Source organism: Rhinopithecus roxellana, chromosome 14, assembly GCF_007565055.1.
Source record: "Rhinopithecus roxellana isolate Shanxi Qingling chromosome 14, ASM756505v1, whole genome shotgun sequence".
In the NCBI taxonomy this organism is placed as follows: Eukaryota; Metazoa; Chordata; class Mammalia; order Primates; family Cercopithecidae; genus Rhinopithecus; species Rhinopithecus roxellana.
In genome coordinates this window covers 83,004,610-83,024,729 of record NC_044562.1, presented here as the reverse complement: position 1 = coordinate 83,024,729, position 20,120 = coordinate 83,004,610, and the positions used below count along the sequence as shown (strand labels likewise).

At 34.9% G+C, this 20,120-nt stretch overlaps 1 protein-coding gene across 3 annotated transcripts in view; it reads left to right on the top strand.

Annotated features, from left to right (window-relative positions):
• SCN2A (sodium voltage-gated channel alpha subunit 2) overlaps positions 1-20,120 on the top strand; it is a 166,017-nt gene that overhangs the window by 92,073 nt on the left and 53,824 nt on the right. For all 3 annotated transcript variants that reach the window (XM_010365307.2, XM_030916179.1, XM_010365306.2), the window contains exons 13-14: positions 2,181-2,313; positions 6,639-6,877. In XM_010365307.2, coding sequence (XP_010363609.1) covers positions 2,181-2,313; positions 6,639-6,877 — 372 coding nt within the window. The remainder of the gene's footprint in view (positions 1-2,180; positions 2,314-6,638; positions 6,878-20,120) is intronic.

Sequence of the window (20,120 nt, the reverse complement as noted above, 5' to 3'; positions counted from 1 at the left end):
TAGTTAGTAATATTATCCCTATTTTGCAGAGGAGGAAACTGAGGCTTGTGCATGGTAGAGCTAAGATTTGACCCCAGTTATGCTGGTCACTGAACCTACATTCTATCGACACTGAAATATTGCCTCCCATTGAGTTATTTTTAATTTTTTTAAATTAAAAAGAAGAGATGGTTAAGGAAATAAACACATAAACACTTTCATTTTAACCAGTGTTTCCCAAAATATACTTCACTTTCATACTACTTACATCAGAATCTCATGGGATGCTTCTTAAAACTAGAGATTCCTGTGCCTACCCAGACCTATTCAGACCAAAACACTGATAAGAAAATGTCTGGGAATCTTCTTCCTTAACAAGCATCCCACATAATTCTTATACATAACAAAGTATGTTTATCACTGATCTTGATAAATGTTAATTGGATAAATAAAAGCAAATCTACAATTACCATGCATGAATATAGAGAGACTGTCAGTCTGTCAGAAATTATTTAAGCATTTATCAATAATTATCATAAATCTCCTGTCCTATCAGAGAGGATGGCACAAATCTCTGAAGGCAAAGTTGGGGCCAGCTTGAAGCAAAGCTTCGTGTGATCCCTTTATTTCCTGCTTCCTCAACTTCGTTCTTTAATCTTAGAATCTTAGGTGCTTTGGGGCAGGGCACTGTACTATTGAAAAGTTGAGATGAAGGTGCAGACAAACGAAGTAGGCTTTTGGAGAATGCAGAGGGGAAATGACAATAGAAAATAAATAGCTATGGGCAAATGACACCCTTGAAAGCACATAATTTCCTGTACTTTACACATAAATTCAATTGAAACAATTTAACTTAAGAAAGAATTTTCTTTGTAGTGTCATTAGCAGTTTTGGAATCTATTTGAAAATGAGACAAATCTAGGTTTGTACATGTGCCTCTGTGTAGAACAGAAGGTACTAGATGATCTCCATGTGACCCTATTGTTTTTCTCCTTAAACCTTTGCCTCTTTCTGACAAGCTGAAGTATTTTAAATTCTGAGAGGCACCCTTTTGATTAAAAGAGTTTTAGTTTTAGAGAGAGGTTATTCTTTTCTTACTAATTTTCTTTTTTACCTTAAAATTAATTTTAGAATGATGTATATGAATGTTTATCACCATTAGTGACAATCATATGCATTGAGTGGAAATTTTGGTTTTGAATATGTATGCATTAAAATAATTCCACTTACAAAAGATAAAATACTGCTAATTGTTCACACCATAATATGATGTGACCAAAATAAATAATATTTTGATCATATTATTATATTTTGATCATATTGTTCAAAATCCTCAAATAAATAGGGAAAATCCTCAAATAAATGAAACTTTTAAATTTATTATTAACACTCAGAATTTGAAATTCTTTAGTTTTTCCTTTTTTTCCCCCTGTGATAATTAACATCATTTGATCTCCTAAAGTAGGAACAAATTTTCGCCCATGTTGAAATCCTGATGAATTTATTCTGGAATAGGAGATAATCAGATCACTGTATCATTACTAAAAATCATAATCCCCCACATTGGTATTAGCTCCTTAAATTAGAGTCTTAGTGCCAAGGGTGGATTGTTTTGTGGATTAAGTTGTTTTTTAAATATAGGGCAAAGTTATAGATTAGTTCTAAAATTTAGTTTTGTAATTAGGAATGTTGGGAAATGTTACCTGTCTCTAATGAATGAAGGCATTTGAAAACTGGAATTCACGTTTTAGGGGAACTAGTACTGATGCATATGAAGGAAACTTTCAAACCTTTTTCTTCATATATTAAATAACCTGAATATATGTCTATAAAGATCTAAAAACTCAACCTGAGTGAAAATTAAGAAACAATATTTTTGGTTTGAAGTCCTAAGTAGGACTGGCTGAAATGCTAAAAGGCCATCTGTCCAGTAGTAGACCTGTAGTAGATCTGGACCCCAAATCCCTGGGATGCAGGAATAGGAAAGCCCATCTTGACAAACCCAAGCCTCCCCAAAAGCTGAAAATCTGATGGACTTTCAAACACCCTCCAATAATTATAATTCCAACAATATCTTAGTGAGCTTTTTACATCTGAGAAAGCATGGTGTATATTTAGTTAAATAACAACCGTTATAGGAATGCTTTGGGCTTTGCTGCTTTCAAAAATAGTGGTTATTTTATCTGAAATTCTATTTTTAGGGCACGACTACTGAAACAGAAATAAGAAAGAGACGGTCCAGTTCTTATCATGTTTCCATGGATTTATTGGAAGATCCTACATCAAGGCAAAGAGCAATGAGTATAGCCAGCATTTTGACCAACACCATGGAAGGTATGTCAAAAGTCCTGCATCATAGTTAATTGGTGCTTTGGTAATGATAAAAAAACACTTCATAAATTTCAATAAAATACTTCCTGACTTGATACTGTATCATCATTATACATTTTACTAAGTAAAAGTAAAATCCGTGCACAACTCATGGATTCTATTATCTTCCATAGATTTTTTATACTTAGCCTCCAGAAAGTTGCTGCAAATTTAAGGTATATTTTGAACACCACTTTCATCCATTAAATTCTAAATACTGAAACTTGTGTGCATGACATTGAAAAGAGTAATGATAAATGCTTATCCTTATGATGATGCTAAGCCATTTGGATTGTATTAACTGCTTGAGACACAGTTATAGAATCCTGTGACTTAACCAGAAATATAAATTAAAAATGTGAATTAGGATTTAATATTAACTTCCTTGAAGCAAAGTGTTTAAAATTTCATAGTCCTACTTTTGCCTTTCTCTGACTAGATTCTTACAATACATCAGCTTTCTCTTTAGTTGCAGATTGTATCTGAATAGTTAACATAATGTTTAGCAGTCTGGATCTCAGAATGCCAAAATAAAGACTTTGGGGACAACTTAATCTGTGATCAATTTCTGGCTCTGCCATATGTTAAATATGTTAATTTGTGACTTTGAATTTCAGTCTCCTCATCAGTAAAGTATGGATGATGATGTTTAGGCATAAGGTTGTTGAATGGATTAAATAAGCCTTCTTAGATAAAACACTGACGTATTTGGCATGCAGAAAACAGTTAATAAATATTATCATTATTAGTTGTTTTGTTGTTGTTATTTTTGTTAATTCACATGTTTTTGCCTTTCCATACTGTAAGAGAATTCAAACAACTATCAACTTCAACCACTTGGAAAACATTTTCATGTAAAATGTATTCTATCCCCCTTCCTTGCCCTCCTATTCTCTCCTCTCCCTATCTCTTCACAAACCTTCTCCCTTGTATCCCTTCCCAGGTATGTGTGTGAGTGTGTGTGTGTGTGTGTGTGTGTGTAGATGTGTCAAAGGAGAAGAGAAAAGGTGAATGAAAGCAAAAGAGAGCAAGCATACACATCCCTTTCTTATTGATAATTAGATTTTCTCTTGAGATTGGATAGACTCCTGGAATAATTCTTTTGCAGTCTGTATGCAAAGATCCCATAATATTATTAATACCAATACGAAAAGTCACAGATAGAAAAAACTCACAGTGTAGACGACTGTGCACATCACAGACAAGTCAGTATTACGAGACCCAATTTTCATAATGTCCTAATGCAGTATCAGAAACCTTTTCACTGATTTCAATGGAATATTAAACTCTAGTACGTTCTTCCCCAACCTCGCCTGCGTTAGCTTGCACTCCCTCTTCCCCCCAGCTGCCAGTAGCTTGCTCCTCCCTGTCCCTCCAGGTAAATCTTTTGAAGATTGTCTGGCCTTCCGCTCCTTGCCATAGCAAAACCACTGAAAGGAAGCTGCCAGTGGTTCTGCTACCGATGTCAGCAGCATGTCTGCTCCCTAAAGCAGGAAGTAGAGAAGGAGACAGGGTAAGTCTCAATCAACAGTCATGCTTTGCACTTCTCATAGCATTAAGTTTGAGCTAAATAAGGCATTACTTACAAAACCTCAAATATCCACAAGATTGGACTTGCCAACTAGTTAAGATTTGGAGTTCAAAATAAATGCACCCACACATCTCTCCATGAAACTATGTGACATGGAGTTGCTTAGGATGGAAAGGATATTCTAGGAATAAGCGCAACCTAGGAAGTTGAAGACTGAGAGTGTTTTCATTTTATTATCTGCAGAGCTTTTGACTTTGTATATTTGCGAGAAATGATGGCCATGTTTTCATTCTGTTTTTATCATTTATCTAGAATGAAAACTGACTTTTCTTTATTCAATTGTATGTAGACACATTGAGTGTGACATTCGTCAAGGTTGGTTGTTAGCAATATCACGTACATGCATACTCAAGGTGACTTAAGATAGTCCTTTTTTTTTTTTTTTTGGTTTCTGATAATGGTGCAAAGTTTTCTTGGTTGACATAATCTCTTTCCTTGGGGATCCTTTCTTCTATGTCTGATCATTGTTTAGTTCGCCTTCTCTTTTTATGAACCGGGGATGTTGATCCAGTTGGCAATTTTTGTTTTCCTTCTTTTTAACTACAGCCAAGTCTCTGTTGTCCAGGGTAATGGATAGCCTCATGCTTAGTGAAGCAGTAATGAATAAGCAAAAATGAACCATTTGCTTTTCAAATTTTTAAAAGTGCAAAATCACATAGAAATGTTTTCTGGTCACACCTTTGTGAAGGATGTTGGGAAGGTGAGTTAGAAGCACCTAAAGAATCAAGGTGAGCCAGCAAAAGACACAAGGCTTATTGTAAGTGATTCTAAGTGTGGATAGCCCATGCAGGAATAATGGAGATGTGGCTGCAGTTCTCTCCTGAATGCTTTGCTTTGTTTTAAAGTGTGAGATTCCCTCCCCCCGCCCACTTTTTTTGGAATGAATAATTGAATGACTTTATTTTAGAACTTAAACAACTTTGCTCCGGTTATTCCTACTGTCAAGATGAGTCACACCTGCTGAATTTCATTTTTTAAACTTTTCTCCAGTTTATTTTTTTTCTATCCAGTTCCTGTTTGCTTCTCTTTATTTGCTAAATGGTATGGAAAGAAAAAGTCATATTATGACAATATACAGACAAAATTAAATTTTGTAATTTCTCTTTTGTTATTTACTGTAAATAATAATATCTCCTTTTAACTTTCAATGTAAATATAAGGTTATTTGGGAGTTCAGAAGTATTTCCAAAATAACTAGTACATAATAACTATATTTTTTCTTGAATTATAAATCAAATATTATTTATTGTTTACAAAGTTATGTACTAAGATAAATGGAAACAAACTGTGCACTTGAAGAATTTCAATATCCAAAGAGACAACTGACAAATCTACTTTTAGTGGAAATTTTAAAAACAATGAACAATAAATTAATTTACTTAGGAAAATAGAATTATAGAATTGATTTGTGGCAAATGTTGATTAGTAGAAGAAAAATTATTATCTGTTGTGATTGTCCTTTCATAGGCTGGTCACAGTCTTACAAGGTTTAGTTCATAGTAAACTGTGCCGGATGTGGACAGATGTTCCAGTTGCCACAATAGTATTAAAGTGACTGACTAGAGTCAACTATGCCATGGATTTAAAAAGAAGAAACCTTCCCTCTATTTCATTGCTAAGAGGTGGTGGCCACATTTTGGCAGAACAGGTAATAGGGTGTACAGCAACGATATTGACAGAAAACAACAAATTCTGCATATTTTTCCACTCATAAGTTGATGAAGAGATTATCTTGCCAAAGGAAGATGGTAGACAATTTTTCACTTCCTAATTCCCCAAATTTCTTTGCCAATATTTACCAAATGTTAGTACTTTGGGTATCACCTTAAAGATCTGTGCATTTCTGTCTTCTCCCCCAATATTTGGTTGAAATTCTTCTTGACATCGTTGTGCATTTTCCTTGGATAAATGCATTTTAATATAAAATTTTATGTCATAGGTTTGATTGAGAGTTATGTATTTCAAACATTAAAATAAATGTATACCATGAAAATGTATGAATTATATGTATATTTCACTTAAATCTTTTGTATTTTTTCAGTAATAAATGAGTTCCACTTTGTGAAATGTTGATTTGTAATAACAGTGAGGACTCCAGTTCCTTAGGCTGGGATATTTTCTCTTCTTTTATGCCCTCTACTTAAATGAGAAATGTAGAGAGATGGAACTTTGTTATGTCTAATATGCAAGCCTATAATCTAATAAAATCTGAGACTTTTAAACTAAGATTGGTGACACTGACAAAATTATCTAATTAGAAGATCACCAAAACATATCTAATCCAAGAAACTGGCATTCAGTGTGACTGATTAAGGTCCTTAGGACATCTCCTGAGATATCTATGATAACATATATACTTCTTGCTCTATTTGGAACATGGATGAGCTTTAAGTGCACTCAATGCAAGTTCTACCCATTAGTTTCTAGCAGCCTTGTAAGTATCAGACAGTTTAGATTTTCTGATAGAATCTTGGAAGCTATGTTTAGCCAGAATACATTTGGAAAGCTTACTAGCCTTTCTGTACTGATCCTTTCTATGACAGGAAACCCACTGTAAAATTTTTCCTGTTCCTCCAGCAGATTAACCCATAATATCTTTTAACAACTTTAGATTTTTAAAATTGCTTTAATTTAAACCAAAGACTGCTTAACAGAAAGTAAGCAGTTTTCATGAGGATTCTAACTTTTTTTCTTCCAGAACTTGAAGAATCCAGACAGAAATGCCCACCATGCTGGTATAAATTTGCTAATATGTGTTTGATTTGGGACTGTTGTAAACCATGGTTAAAGGTGAAACACCTTGTCAACCTGGTTGTAATGGACCCATTTGTTGACCTGGCCATCACCATCTGCATTGTCTTAAATACACTCTTCATGGCTATGGAGCACTATCCCATGACGGAGCAGTTCAGCAGTGTACTGTCTGTTGGAAACCTGGTAAGCCTCACTGAGAGTTTCTCTTCCCATTGAAAGATTTTATAATTGCCTTAGTGAATTTTACATATTGCTCTCAAATTAAATATCAACTAATTGGCCATGTATACCTTGACATCAAATGTTTAGCATCCTTTTTAAATAACAAAAATATATTGTTACCATAGTGCAAAAGAGTCAAATAATTTATGTATAATTTGATTTAGAATTGAATTTAAATTGCTTATTTATTAGAAGATGATTCTCAATTGTCTTCCAAGGACATTGATCTATAACAAAATTCTAACGTATTTTTAAGATATTTAGAATAGTTTCTTTAGGACATGTCTGCATTTACTAAACAAATTATAAAATATGCCCAAGTCAGATAATTTTGAAATATCATTTGTAGGTACTTGAAGATGGACTACGTGGGAGGATACATCATATGAGGAATCATTGTTTTTTGTTTTTGTTTCTTCTACAGTCTTAGCAATATTAAATTTAGAAATTATTTATACAATTTTGTTAAAATATATATTAGCATTCACTGGATACATGTTGATATCATAATGTAGTATAGTATAGTGATAGATATTAGAGTGGTCTTATACAGAGAGACAAAATGAAGAAAATCACGCAACAAAGTGTATTTATACAAGTATAAAATGCTTATTAAGTTCCCAACTTGATAAATGAACATATAAGCAGGTTATATAGAGATTGTAAATAATGTGGCCTAAAGTATAACATACAATATTTTTAGGCTCTGAAGTAACCACTACATTTTTGAATTATATTTCAGGTAGGACTTACCTGAATTAAATGATAAAGTTGGCATATGTTGGCCACTTATTTTGTATCAGAGATTGGACTAAATGGTTTACATTAAATCTCTCTCTCTAGATTCCCCAAAAAATCAGTCTTAAGATATTTACTATAAATTGTCTGTATTTTGCAGTTGGGAAACTGTATCCATGAGAAATTAACAGAGAAATGGAAGGTTTGAATGCTGTATCAGACTCTGAAAGCTATTTCAGAGACTATCGTAAGCTATGGGCAAAGATCACAGAAGCTTAGAGTAGGAAAGGACAGTAATATTACCTAGTTCAAATTCAGAGCTATGTAAGAATCTCTTCAACATTATTTCTAAAAAAAAAAGCGGGGTAGTGGGGTGGCAATTGAAACAAGAAAGCCTTTGGAGGTAATATGTTATAATCCAAGTTGAATGAGCTTAAGCAAAAATAAAGGGAATTCATTACCTCACGTTACTGAAGCCCACTTGGAACTAGTTCTAGGTCCTAACCTGGCTAGATTCAGGTTCTCAGCCAGCATCATTGGGAATCAGCTTCTTGTCTCTCTCTTCTTCCCAATATGTGACCTTCCTCTCTGGCTGGGTATTTTCTTACTATTGCCAACATTCTATCAACTTTTATTCTACTAATATAGCTCCAGGTACAGAAAGTTTGTGCTTCCTAATTAGTAGCTTTAATTAAGGCCCACAAATTGAATATCATTGACCTGGTTGGAGTTACATGGCCATTTCTAAATCAGTCAGTTACCCTAACTCTTGGTTTTAATGCCATATTTGCCTAAATCAGAATCATATCTTATCACTGGAGGCAGAATAAATGAGTTAAATCATGAAGAGAAAAATTAAGATACCAATACCAGAAGGAGGATAGATTCTAGAAAGAAATAACCAATAAATAGACAATTCAAGCTGGGGCTGGTCTTATGTGTTAAGGAATGTAGGATCTGTATCTGAGGTGAATTTTGGAATACTAGAAAATCCATGGGCAGGGTACACATTCTTCTCAAATGCCTATGGGACATTCCCTAGGATAAGTTATAGGTTAGGTCATAAAACACACCTCAATAAACTTAAAAAATTAAAATAATACAAAGTATTTTTCTGATACAAAATAAAATGAAATTAGAAATCAATAACAAGTCAATGTGGAAAATCACGAATATTTGGAAATTAAACAACTTACTCTTAAATAACCAATGAGTCAAGAAGATGTCATAAGATAAATTAGAAAATACTTTAAGGATGACTGAAAATCAAAACAAACCAAACTGAAATTAATGAGGGCAGCTAAAACAATATTTAAAGACAAATTTATACTGTAAATGTCTGTGGTAAAATAGAAGATTTCCCAAATTGCTATTTTAAGCTCCTCTTTAAGAAACTATATAAAGCATAGCAAATTAACCTGAAGTTAACAGAAAAAGGCAAATAACAAAGAAGAGAAAAATAACAGATAAAAATAAACCCAAAAGTTATTTCTTTGAAAAAATCAACAGAATTGACAAATCTTTAAGCTAGGCTAACCAAGAAAAAAAGAGGAAAGACACAAATTATTAGAAGTAGGAATGAAGAGAGGATATCACCATGGGTCTTTTAGAAATAAAAAAGGAGCATAAGAAATAGAATAAAATTAAACACCAGCAAACTAGATAACCTAGGTGAAACTGAAAAATTCCTAGGAAGTAACAAACTCCCAAAACTGACTCAAGAAGTAGGAAACTATCTCAATATACCTATAATAAGTAAAAATTGAATTCACAATTAAAAAAAAAGAAAACTTCCTGTCAAAAAAAGCCTGAGTCCAGATAGTTTCACTGGTGAATTTTGCCAAATGTTCAATGGACTGTTACATCAATCCTTAACAAACTGTTCCAACAAACCGAAGAGAAGGGAATACTTCTCAACTCACTTTATGAAGCTAGAATTACCCTGATATTAATGCCAGACAAAAATATTACAAGAAAAGAATACAGACACAAATATAGACCAGCCACATCCCATATGAGCATAAGCACAACAATCCTCAACAAAATACTAGAAGCCAAATGACCCAACATATTTAGATTTTTGGATTATGTACTCAGAATAAGTGAAATTTATCCCAATGATGCAAGGCTGGACCAACATAAAAAATTAATGTAATATATCATATTAATTTTTAAGACTATACAATCATCTCTACAGATGCTGTAATCACATGGAAAAAGCCAAAGTGTTTCATGATAAAAACACTCAGCAAACATCAAATAGAAAAGAACTTTAGCCTGATAAACACCACCTCAAAAGACCCCACACCTATCATCATTCTTAATAGTTACTTTAGATGCTTTTACCTTCAGGTCAAGAAGAAGGCAAGGATGCTTGCTCTTGCTACTTCTTTTCAATACTGTACTGAAAGATCTAACCAGGGAAATAAGACAAGAAAAAGATATTAATGGCATCTAGATTAGAACACAAGAAGTAAATTCTGTTAACGAATACATAATCTTGTATTTAGAAAATCCTATAAAATGCACACACACACACACACAACTGTTAGAACTAATGAATAAGATTGCAGAATACAAGATCAATATACAAAACTCAATTATATTTCTAAACACTACTAATGAACAATCAGAAAATAAAATTGGGAAAATTCTGTTTATAATAACATCAAAAAGAGTAAAATACTTAGGAATAAATTTAATAAAATAAGTGTGAAACTTGTACACTGAAAACTATAAAACATTGTTGATAGAAATTAAAGAAATACTAACTAAATGAAAACACATTTATATTCATAGATTAGAAGAAAATATTGTTAAGATGGCAATACTCACCAAATTAATCTACAAATGTAATGCAATCCATATCAAAATCCCAGCTACCTATTTTGCAGAAAGTGACAAATTGACTAAAAATTTTATACGAAAATGCAAGAGACCATGTGCCACACAATCTTAACTAGAAAAAAAAACAAAGTTGTAGAACTCAAACTTCCAAATTTTAAAACTTACTACAAAGCAAATGTAAGCAAGATAGTTTGGTACTGGCATAAGGATAGCTATATACATCAATGGAATCAAATTGAAATTCCACCAGTAAATCATTACATTTATGTTAAATTAATTTTCAACAAGACTACTAGACCATTTTATTAAGGTAAGAAGCCTTTTCAACAAATGGTGCTTGGACAAGTGAGTATCAACATATGAAAGAATGGAATTGAACCCTTACTTAATAACATACATAAAAATTAAGATAGGTCAGAGGCCTAAATGTAGAGCTAAAACTATGAACTGTTAGAAGAAAATTTAGAAGTAAATCTTCATGACCTGTTATTAAGCAATGATTTCTTAGATATGACACCAAAAGCACAAACAATAACAATAAGAAAAAAAAGTTCATTAGACTTTATCAACATTGGCAACTTTCATACTGCAAACAATATCATCAAGTAAAAGGACAACTTACAGAATGGAAGAGGACATTTGCAACCCAGATATCTGATCATGATTTGTATCTAATATATATAAAACATTCTTATAACTCCACAACAAACAAAATAGATAATTCACTAAAAATGACATATTAACAAAGAAGATAGACAAAAGGCCAATAAGCACATAAAAGATGGCCAGCATAACTGGCTAATTTTAAGGGAAAGGCAAATCAAAACTAAAATGAGACACCACTTCACACATACTAAGATGGCTATAATCAGAAAGAAACCCAATACCATTTTTTGGCAAGGATGTGGAAAAATTGGAATGCTTATTCTTTATTTTGAGAATATAAAATGATGCAATCACTTTGGATAATAATTTAGCTGTTCCCCAAAAAGTTTAGGTTAGAGTTACCATATGACCTGGCAATTTTACTAATTTCTTCGGATATATATCTAAGAGAATTAAAACGTATTTCCACATGAATGCTTATAGAATATTATTCATAATACTAAAAATTAAAAACAATTCAAAATGTCTATCACCTGATGAATGGATAAACAATATCCATCCAATAAAATGTTATTCATCCATAAAAAGGAATGAAGTATTGCTACAATCTACAACATGAATAAACCTTGAAAACATTATATTAAGTGAACAAAGCCAGTCACAAAAGGTTACATATCATATTGCTACATTTATATGAAATGTTCAAAATAGGCAAATCCATAGAGACAGAAAGTACATGAGTGGTTGCCAGGCAGCAGGGATTAGGGTAAATGGGAGCAACAACTAACTAATGGGTATGTAGCTTCTTTTTAAGGTAATGAAAATGTTCTAAAATTCAGTAATTGTGATGATTGTACAAGTCTGTGAATATATTACAAGCCTCTGAATTGCATACTAATATTTCATAGTAGGCATGTTTCACTATTTTTTCTTCCAATCACCTATTGATGGATAATCAAGTTGATTCCAGATACTTTACCCCCATGTTGCAATAAACATTCTTGTATATATCACCTTTCATAATGCTGTATTAACTTCTAGAGAATAGATTTCCAGGATTGAAGTATTCCCAATATTAAACATATTCATGTCACATAAAAATTATATGATATGCAAAAATTATATGATATGCAAAGAAATAGGAAAATGTGACTCATAGTTAATAGATTAAAGCAGTATGTAGAAATAGATCTAGACATGAACAAATTGTTAGAATAAACAAAAAAGGACTTTGGAGGCGCTATTGTAAATATGTTGAGCAATTTAAAGGAAAAATGTACTCATAAGGAATAAACAGAGAACATGAGCAGAAAAAAAATGAAAACTATAAAAAGAATCATTTAGATATTTTATAATTGAAAAGTACATATTCTAATATAAAAAATTCACTGGATGTGTTTAAAAGAAAATTGCAGATGTCAGAAGAAATAGTTGTTAACTCGAAGCACATTAATAGAAATTATCCAATTTGAACACTAGAGAATTGAAAGGAAAAATGAACTGAGTCTGACTATAATATGGGATAATATCAAGTAGTCTAAATATTTATATAATGGGAGAATCAGAAGGAGAAAATAGACAGAATGAAACAGAGCAAATATTTGAAGAAACAGTGGCCAAAAATTTCCTAAAGTCGGTGAAAAATATTAACTTACAGACCTTAATGTTACCTTATAAAATGTTAGTGAACATCAACAGGATAAATGTAAAGTAAGCCCATACTTAGGCATATCTTAGTCATGCTGCTGAAAACAACAGCAATAACAAAAAGCTCTGGAAACAACGAGAAGAAAAATATTTACTATATACATGAGATTAACATCTTACCAGAAATAATTCAGGCCAGAAGAAGGTGGCCAGATAAAATAAAGAAATAAAAGCCCATTATTCTACAGAAAGTGAAACTATCTGTCAGAAATTAAAATGAAATAAAGAATTTTAAGATAAACAAAAACCTAAAAAAGCTGTTACCACCAGAACTACCCTACAAGAAATGTTAATGGAAGTTCTTTAGGCCGAATGGAAAAAATAGCAGATCGAAATTTGGTTCTGGGAATGATGGTCACTAGATATAAATAAATGTGGGTAAATACGAAAGACTATCTTTTTTGTCCTTAATTTTTTTTCACATTTATTTGAGGTTCGGGGTATATATACAGGTTTGTTACATAAATGAATTGTAAATCACAGGGGTTTGGTATATAGATTATTTCATCACCCAGGTAATAAGCATAGTACACCGTAGGTAGTTCTTTGATACTCATCCTCTTCCCATCCTCCACCCTCCACCCTCCAGTGTCTGTTGTCCCCTTCTTTGTGTTCCTATGAACTCAATGTTTAGTTCCCACCTATAAGTGAGAACATGCAGTATTTGGCTTTCTGTTGCTGTGGTAAATTTTTTAAAAAGACAACTGATTGTTTAAAGTGGGGATTTATAACATAGTTAAGTGTGAAATATGTGAAAAGATTAGAATTTTTTGAGACGGAGTCTCACTCTGTCGCCCAGGCTGGAGTGCAGTGGTGCGATCTTGGTTCACTGAAGGTCCACCCCCTGGGTTCACGCCATTTTCCTGCCTCAGCCTCCCAACTCGCTGGGACTACAGACACCAGCCACCACATCTGGCTAATTTTTTATTTTTTCTTTTTGCATGTTTAGTGCAGACAGGGTTTCACCGTGTTAGCCAGGATGGTCTCAATCTCCTGACCTTGTGATCCACCCGTTTTGGCCTCCCAACGTGCTGGGATTACAGGCAGGAGCAACCATGCCTGGCCAGAACATTTTATATAAAGTGTTACAATATTAATTCTACATAAAAAATTACAAGAAAGTATCCCTCATGAACACAGAAGCAAAAAATCATTAGCAAAATATGATCAATAAAATAGAGCAATAGAGAAAAAGGTAATAAATACTTAACTTCTTAAACATGTGGGGATTATCTCAGAAAAGTAAGATTCATTTAACATCTGAAAAGTGATCAATTAATTGGCCATATTACCTCTAAAAGAATAAAGGAAAGCCTAAGATCATCTCAATAGTTGCAGAAAAGGATCTGACAAAACTTACCAGCCATTCGTGAGAAAACCTCTCAGTAAACTAGGAATAGAAAGTAACTTTCTCAAGTTGTTAAGGATGTTTAAGAAAACCCTACATCTAGTCATGTGTGGAGGCTCACGCCTGTAATCCTAGCACTTTGTGAGGCTGAGGCAGTGGATCACCTGAGGTCAGGAGTTCAAGACCGACGTAGCCAACATAGTTGGTACATAGTACCCCATCTGTACTAAAAATACAAAAATTTAGCTGGGCGTGGTGGCAGGCGCCTGTAATCCCAGCTACCAGGGAGGCTGAGACAGGAGAATTGCTTGAACTCAGGAGGCGGAGGTTGCAGTGAGCTGAGATCAAGCCACTGCACTCCACACTCCAACCTGGGCAACAAGAGTGAAACTCTGTCAAAACAAAACAAAACAAAACAAAACAAAACAAAACAAAACAAAACAAAAAGGAAAGAAAGAAAGCAAGAAAGCAAGAAAGCAAGAAAGAAAGAAAGAAAATCCTACACCTAATATTTTACTTATCAGTGAGATGTGTAAGTAGTGAATTCTTGCTGCTTAGAAAAATGGAGTGCTTTCCCCTGAAAACGGACAAATATGTCAATTTTTACCACTTGTATTCAACTTTGCACTGGAAGTTTTACCAACTGAAGTAAAGGGGAAAAAAACACAAATAAAATGTATAAATATTGAAATGTGGTAGAAGTGTCTATTTCATCAACATGATCGTATTATAGACAATCCTAATAAATCTTTGCAACAGTGATTAGAAATAAACAATGATTTTAAATATTTTATTTGCCATAATAGCAAAAAACACAAATAATATAGTAATAAATTTAACAAATCATTTCAAGACACCTACACTAAAAACATTGAAACATGGCTGAGAATAATTACAGAAGATTTAAACAAATGGAAATATATATGCCATGTTCATGCAACAGAAGATTCAATATTATTAAGAAATTAATTCTACCCAAATGTATCTGTCAATTCAACCCAATCCCAGTAAAAAATGTCACAGATTTTCTTTGTAGAAATTGCTGAAATGACTTTCTATGCATATACACAGTGCTTAAAATTGCCAAAATAATACTGATAAAAGAATAATGAAAACATTAACATACCTGACTTCAAGGCTTGTTATAAAGCTGTGCTAGTCAGGAATCTACAGTATTGGCATAAACAAAGATATCAATGGAACATAATGCTGAGTTCATAAATAGATCCAAACTATATGTCAATGGATTTTTTGACAAAGACACTACAGAAAGGAAATAGAAGAAAGAAAGTATTTTCACCAAAGTATCAGGAACACTTAAATAAATGTACAGAAAATAAATAAACCTCCCCATTCAATCTTATGCCACATGCCAGAATCAATATGGATTGTAGACTAAGCAAAAAAGCTAAAACAGATGGGAGGTTCCAAGATGGCCAAATAGGAACAGCTCCAGTCTGCAGCTCCCAGCGTGAACAACGCAGAGGATGGGTGATTTCTGCATTTCCACCTGAGGTACCAGGTTCATCTCACTGGGGCTGGTCAGACAGTGGGTGCAGTCCACAGAGCAGGGTGGGGCATCGCCTCACCTGGGAAGCATAAGGGGTTGGGGAATTCCCTTTCTTAGCAAAGGGAAACCATGACAGACAGTACCTGGAAAATCAGGACACTCCCACTCTAATAATGTGCATTTCCAATAGCCTTAGCAAACGGCACACCAGGAGATTATATTCTGCACCTGGCTCAGAGGGTCCCAAGCCCATGGAGCCTCACTCACTGCTAGCACAACAGTAGGAGATCAAACTGCAAGGCTACAGCGAGGCTGGAGGGAGGGGCATCCACCATTGCTGAGGCTTCAGTAGGTAAAAAAATTGACCAGGAAGCATGAACTGGGTGGAGCCCACCACAGCTCAAGGAGGCCGGCCTGCCTCTGTAGACTCCACCTCTGGGGGCAGGGTATAGCTGAACAAAAGGCAGCAGAAACTTCTGCAGACTTAAACATCCCTGTCTGACAGCTTTGAAGAGACTAGTGGTTCTCCCATCATGGAGTTTGAGATCTGAGAATGGACAGACTGCCTCCTCAAGTGGGTCCCTGTCCCCTGAGTAGCCTAACTGGGAGACATTTCCCAGTAGGGACTGACTGACACCTCATACAGCTGGGTGTCCCCCTGAGATGAAGCTTCCAGAGGAAGGATCAGACAGCAACATATGCTGTTCTGCAATATTTGCTGTTCTGCAGCCTCCACTGGTGATACCCAGGCAAACAGGGTCTGGAGTGGACCCCCAGCAAACTCCAACAGACCTGACACTGAGGGTCCTGACTGTTAGAAGGAAAACTAACAAACAGAAAGGACATCCACACCAAAACCCCATCTGTATGTCACCATCATCAAAGACCAAAGGTAGATAAAACCACAAAGATGGGGAGAAATCAGAGCAGAAAAGCTGAAAATTCTAAAAATCAGAGTGCCTCTTCTCCCCCAAAGGAACGCAGCTCCTTGCCAGCAACAGAAGAAAGCGAGACGGAGAATGACTTTGATGAGTTGAGAGAAGAAGACTTCAGACGATTGGTAATAACAAACTTCTCCAAACTAAAGGAGAATGTTCGAACCCATTGCAAAGAAGCTAAAATCCTTGAAAAAAGATTTGACGAATGGCTAACTAGAATAAACAGTATAGAGAAGTCCTTAAATGACCTGATGGAGCTGAAAACCATAGCATGAGAACTATGTGATGAATGCACAAGCTTCAGTAGCCGACTCGATCAACTGGAAGAAAGGGTATCAGTGATTGAAGATGAAATGAATGAAGTGAAGTGAGAAGAGAAGTTTAGGGAAAAAAGAGTAAAGAGACATGAACAAAGCCTCCAAGAAATATGGGACTATGTGAAAAGACCAAATCTGTGTCTGATTGGTGTACCTGAAAGTAATGGGGAGAATGGAACCAAGTTGGAAAACACTCTTCAGGATATTATCCAGGTGAACTTCCCCAACCTAGAGAGGAAGACCAACATTCAAATTCAGGAAATACAGAGAATGCCACAAGGATACTCCTCGAGAAGAGCAACTCCAGGACACATAATTGTCAAATTCACTGAAGCTGAAATGAAGAAAAATGTTAAGGGCAGTCAGAGAGAAAGGTCAGTTTACCCACAAAGGTAAGCCCATCAGACTAATAGCGGATCTCTTGGCAGAAACTCTACAAGCCAGAAGAGATTGGGGGCCAACATTAAACATTCTTAAAGAAAATAATTTTCAACCCAGAATTTCATATCCAGCCAAACTAAGTTTCATAAGTGAAGGAGAAATAAAATCCTTCACAGACAAGCAAATGCTGGGAGATTTTGTTACCACCAGCCCTGCCCTACAAGAGCTCCTGAAGGAAGCTCTAAACATGGAAAGGAACAACCAGTACCAGCCACTGCAAAAACATGCCAAAATGAAAAGACCGTCAATGTTAGGAAGAAACTGCATCAACTAACGAGCAAAATAACCAGCTAACATCATGATGATAGGATCAAATTCACACATAACAATATTAATCTTAAATGTAAATGGGCTAAATGCTCCAATTAAAAGACACAGACTGGCAAACTGGATAAAGAGTCAAGACTCATCAGTGTGCTGTATTCAGAAGACCCATCCTACGTGCAGAGACACATATAGGCTCAAAATAAAGGGATGGAGGAAGATCTACCAAGCAAATGGAAAACAAAAAAATGTAGGTGTTGCAATCCTAGTCTCTGATAAAACAGAACTTCAGCCAACAAAAATCAAAAGAGATGAAGAAGGCCATTATATAATGGTAAAAGGATCAATTCAACAAGAAGAGCTAACTATCCTAAATACATATGCACCCAATACAGGAGCACCCAGATACATAAAACAAACCCTTGGAGACCTACAAAGAGTCTTAGCAACCCACACAATAATAATGGGAGACTTTAACACCCCACTGTCAACATTAGACAGATCAACGAGACAGAAAGTTAACAAGGATATCCAGGAATTGAACTCAATTCTGCACCAAGCAGACCTAATAGACATCTACAGAACCCTCCACCCCAAATCAACAGAATATACATTCTTCTCAGCACCACATCACACTTATTCCAAAATTGACCACATAGTTGGAAGTAAAGTACTCCTCAGCAAATGTAAAAACAGAAATTATAACAAACTCTCTCTCAGACCACAGTGCACTCAAACTAGAACTCAGGATTAAGAAACTCACTCAAAACCACTCAACTACATGGAAACTGAACAACCTGCTCCTGAATAACTACTGGGTGCATAACAAAATGAAGGCTGAAATAAAGATGTTCTTTGAAACCAATGAGAACAAAGACACAATATACCAGAATCTCTGGGACACATTTAAAGCAGTGTGTAGAGGGAAATTTATAGCACTAAATGCCCACAAGAGACAGCAGAAAAGATCTAAAATTGACACCCTAACATCACAATTAAAAGAACTAGAGAAGCAAGAGCAAACACAAAAGCAAGCAGGAGGCAAGAAATAACTAAGATCAGAGCAGAACTCAAGGACATAGAGACATAAAAAACCCTTCAAAAACTCAATGAATCCAGGAGCTGGTTTTTTGAAAACATCAACAAAATTGATAGACCACTAAGAAGATTAATAAAGAAAAGAGAGAAGAATCAAATAGGCACAATAAAAATGATAAAGGGGATATCACCTCTGATCCCACAGAAATGCAAACTACCATCAGAGAATACTATAAACAACTCTTCGCAAATAAACTAGACAATCGAGAAGAAATGGATAAACTCCTAAACACATACACCCTCCCAAGACTAAACCAGGAAGAAGTTGAATTCCTGAATAGACCAATAACAGGCTCTGAAATTGAGGCAATAATTAATAGCCTACCAACCAAAAAAAGTCCAGGACCAGACAGATTCACAGCCGAATTCTACCAGAAGTACAAAAAGCAGCCGATACTGTTGCTTCTGAAACTATTCCAATCAATAGAAAAGGGGGAATCCTCCCTAATTCATTTAATGAGGCCAACCTCATCCTGATACCAAAGCCTGGCAGAGACAAAACAAATAAAGAGAATTTTAGACCAATATCCCTGATGAACATTGATGCAAATATCCTCAGTAAAATACTGGCAAACCGAATCCAGCAGCACATCAAAAAGCTTATTCACCACGATCAAGTTGGCTTCATCCCTGGGATGCAAGGCTGGTTCAACATACGCAAATCAATAAATGTAATCCAGCATATAAACAGAACCAAAGACAAAAACTATATGATTATCTCAAAAGATGCAGAAAAGGCCTTCAATAAAATTCAACAGCCCTTCGTGTGAAAAATTCTCAATAAACTAGGGATTGATGGGACTTATCTCAAAACAATAAGACAAACCCACAGCCAATATCATACTGAATGGGCAAAAACCGGAAGCATTCCCTTTGAAAACTGGCACAAGACAGGGATGCCCTCTCTCACCACTCCTATTCAACACAGTGTTGGAAATTCTGGCCAGGGCAATCAGGCAGGAGAAAGAAATAAAGGGTATTCAAGTAGGAAAAGAGGAAGTCAAATTTTCCCTGTTTGCAGATGGCATGATTGTATATTTAGAAAACCCTGTCATCTCAGCCCAAAATCTCCTTAAGCTGATAAGGAACTTCAGCCAAGTCTCAGGATACAAAATCAATGTGCAAAAATCACAAGCATTCCTATACACCAATAACAGACAAACAGAGAGCCAAATCATGAGTGAACTCCCATTCACAATTGCTTCAAAGAGAATAAAATACCTAGGAATCCAATTTACAAGGGATGTGAAGGACCTCTTCAAGGAGAACTACAAACCACTGCTCAGTGAAATAAAAGAGGACACAAACAAATGGAAGAACATTCCATGCTCATGGATAGGAAGAATCAATATTGTGAAAATGGCCATACTTCCCAAGGTAATTTATAGAT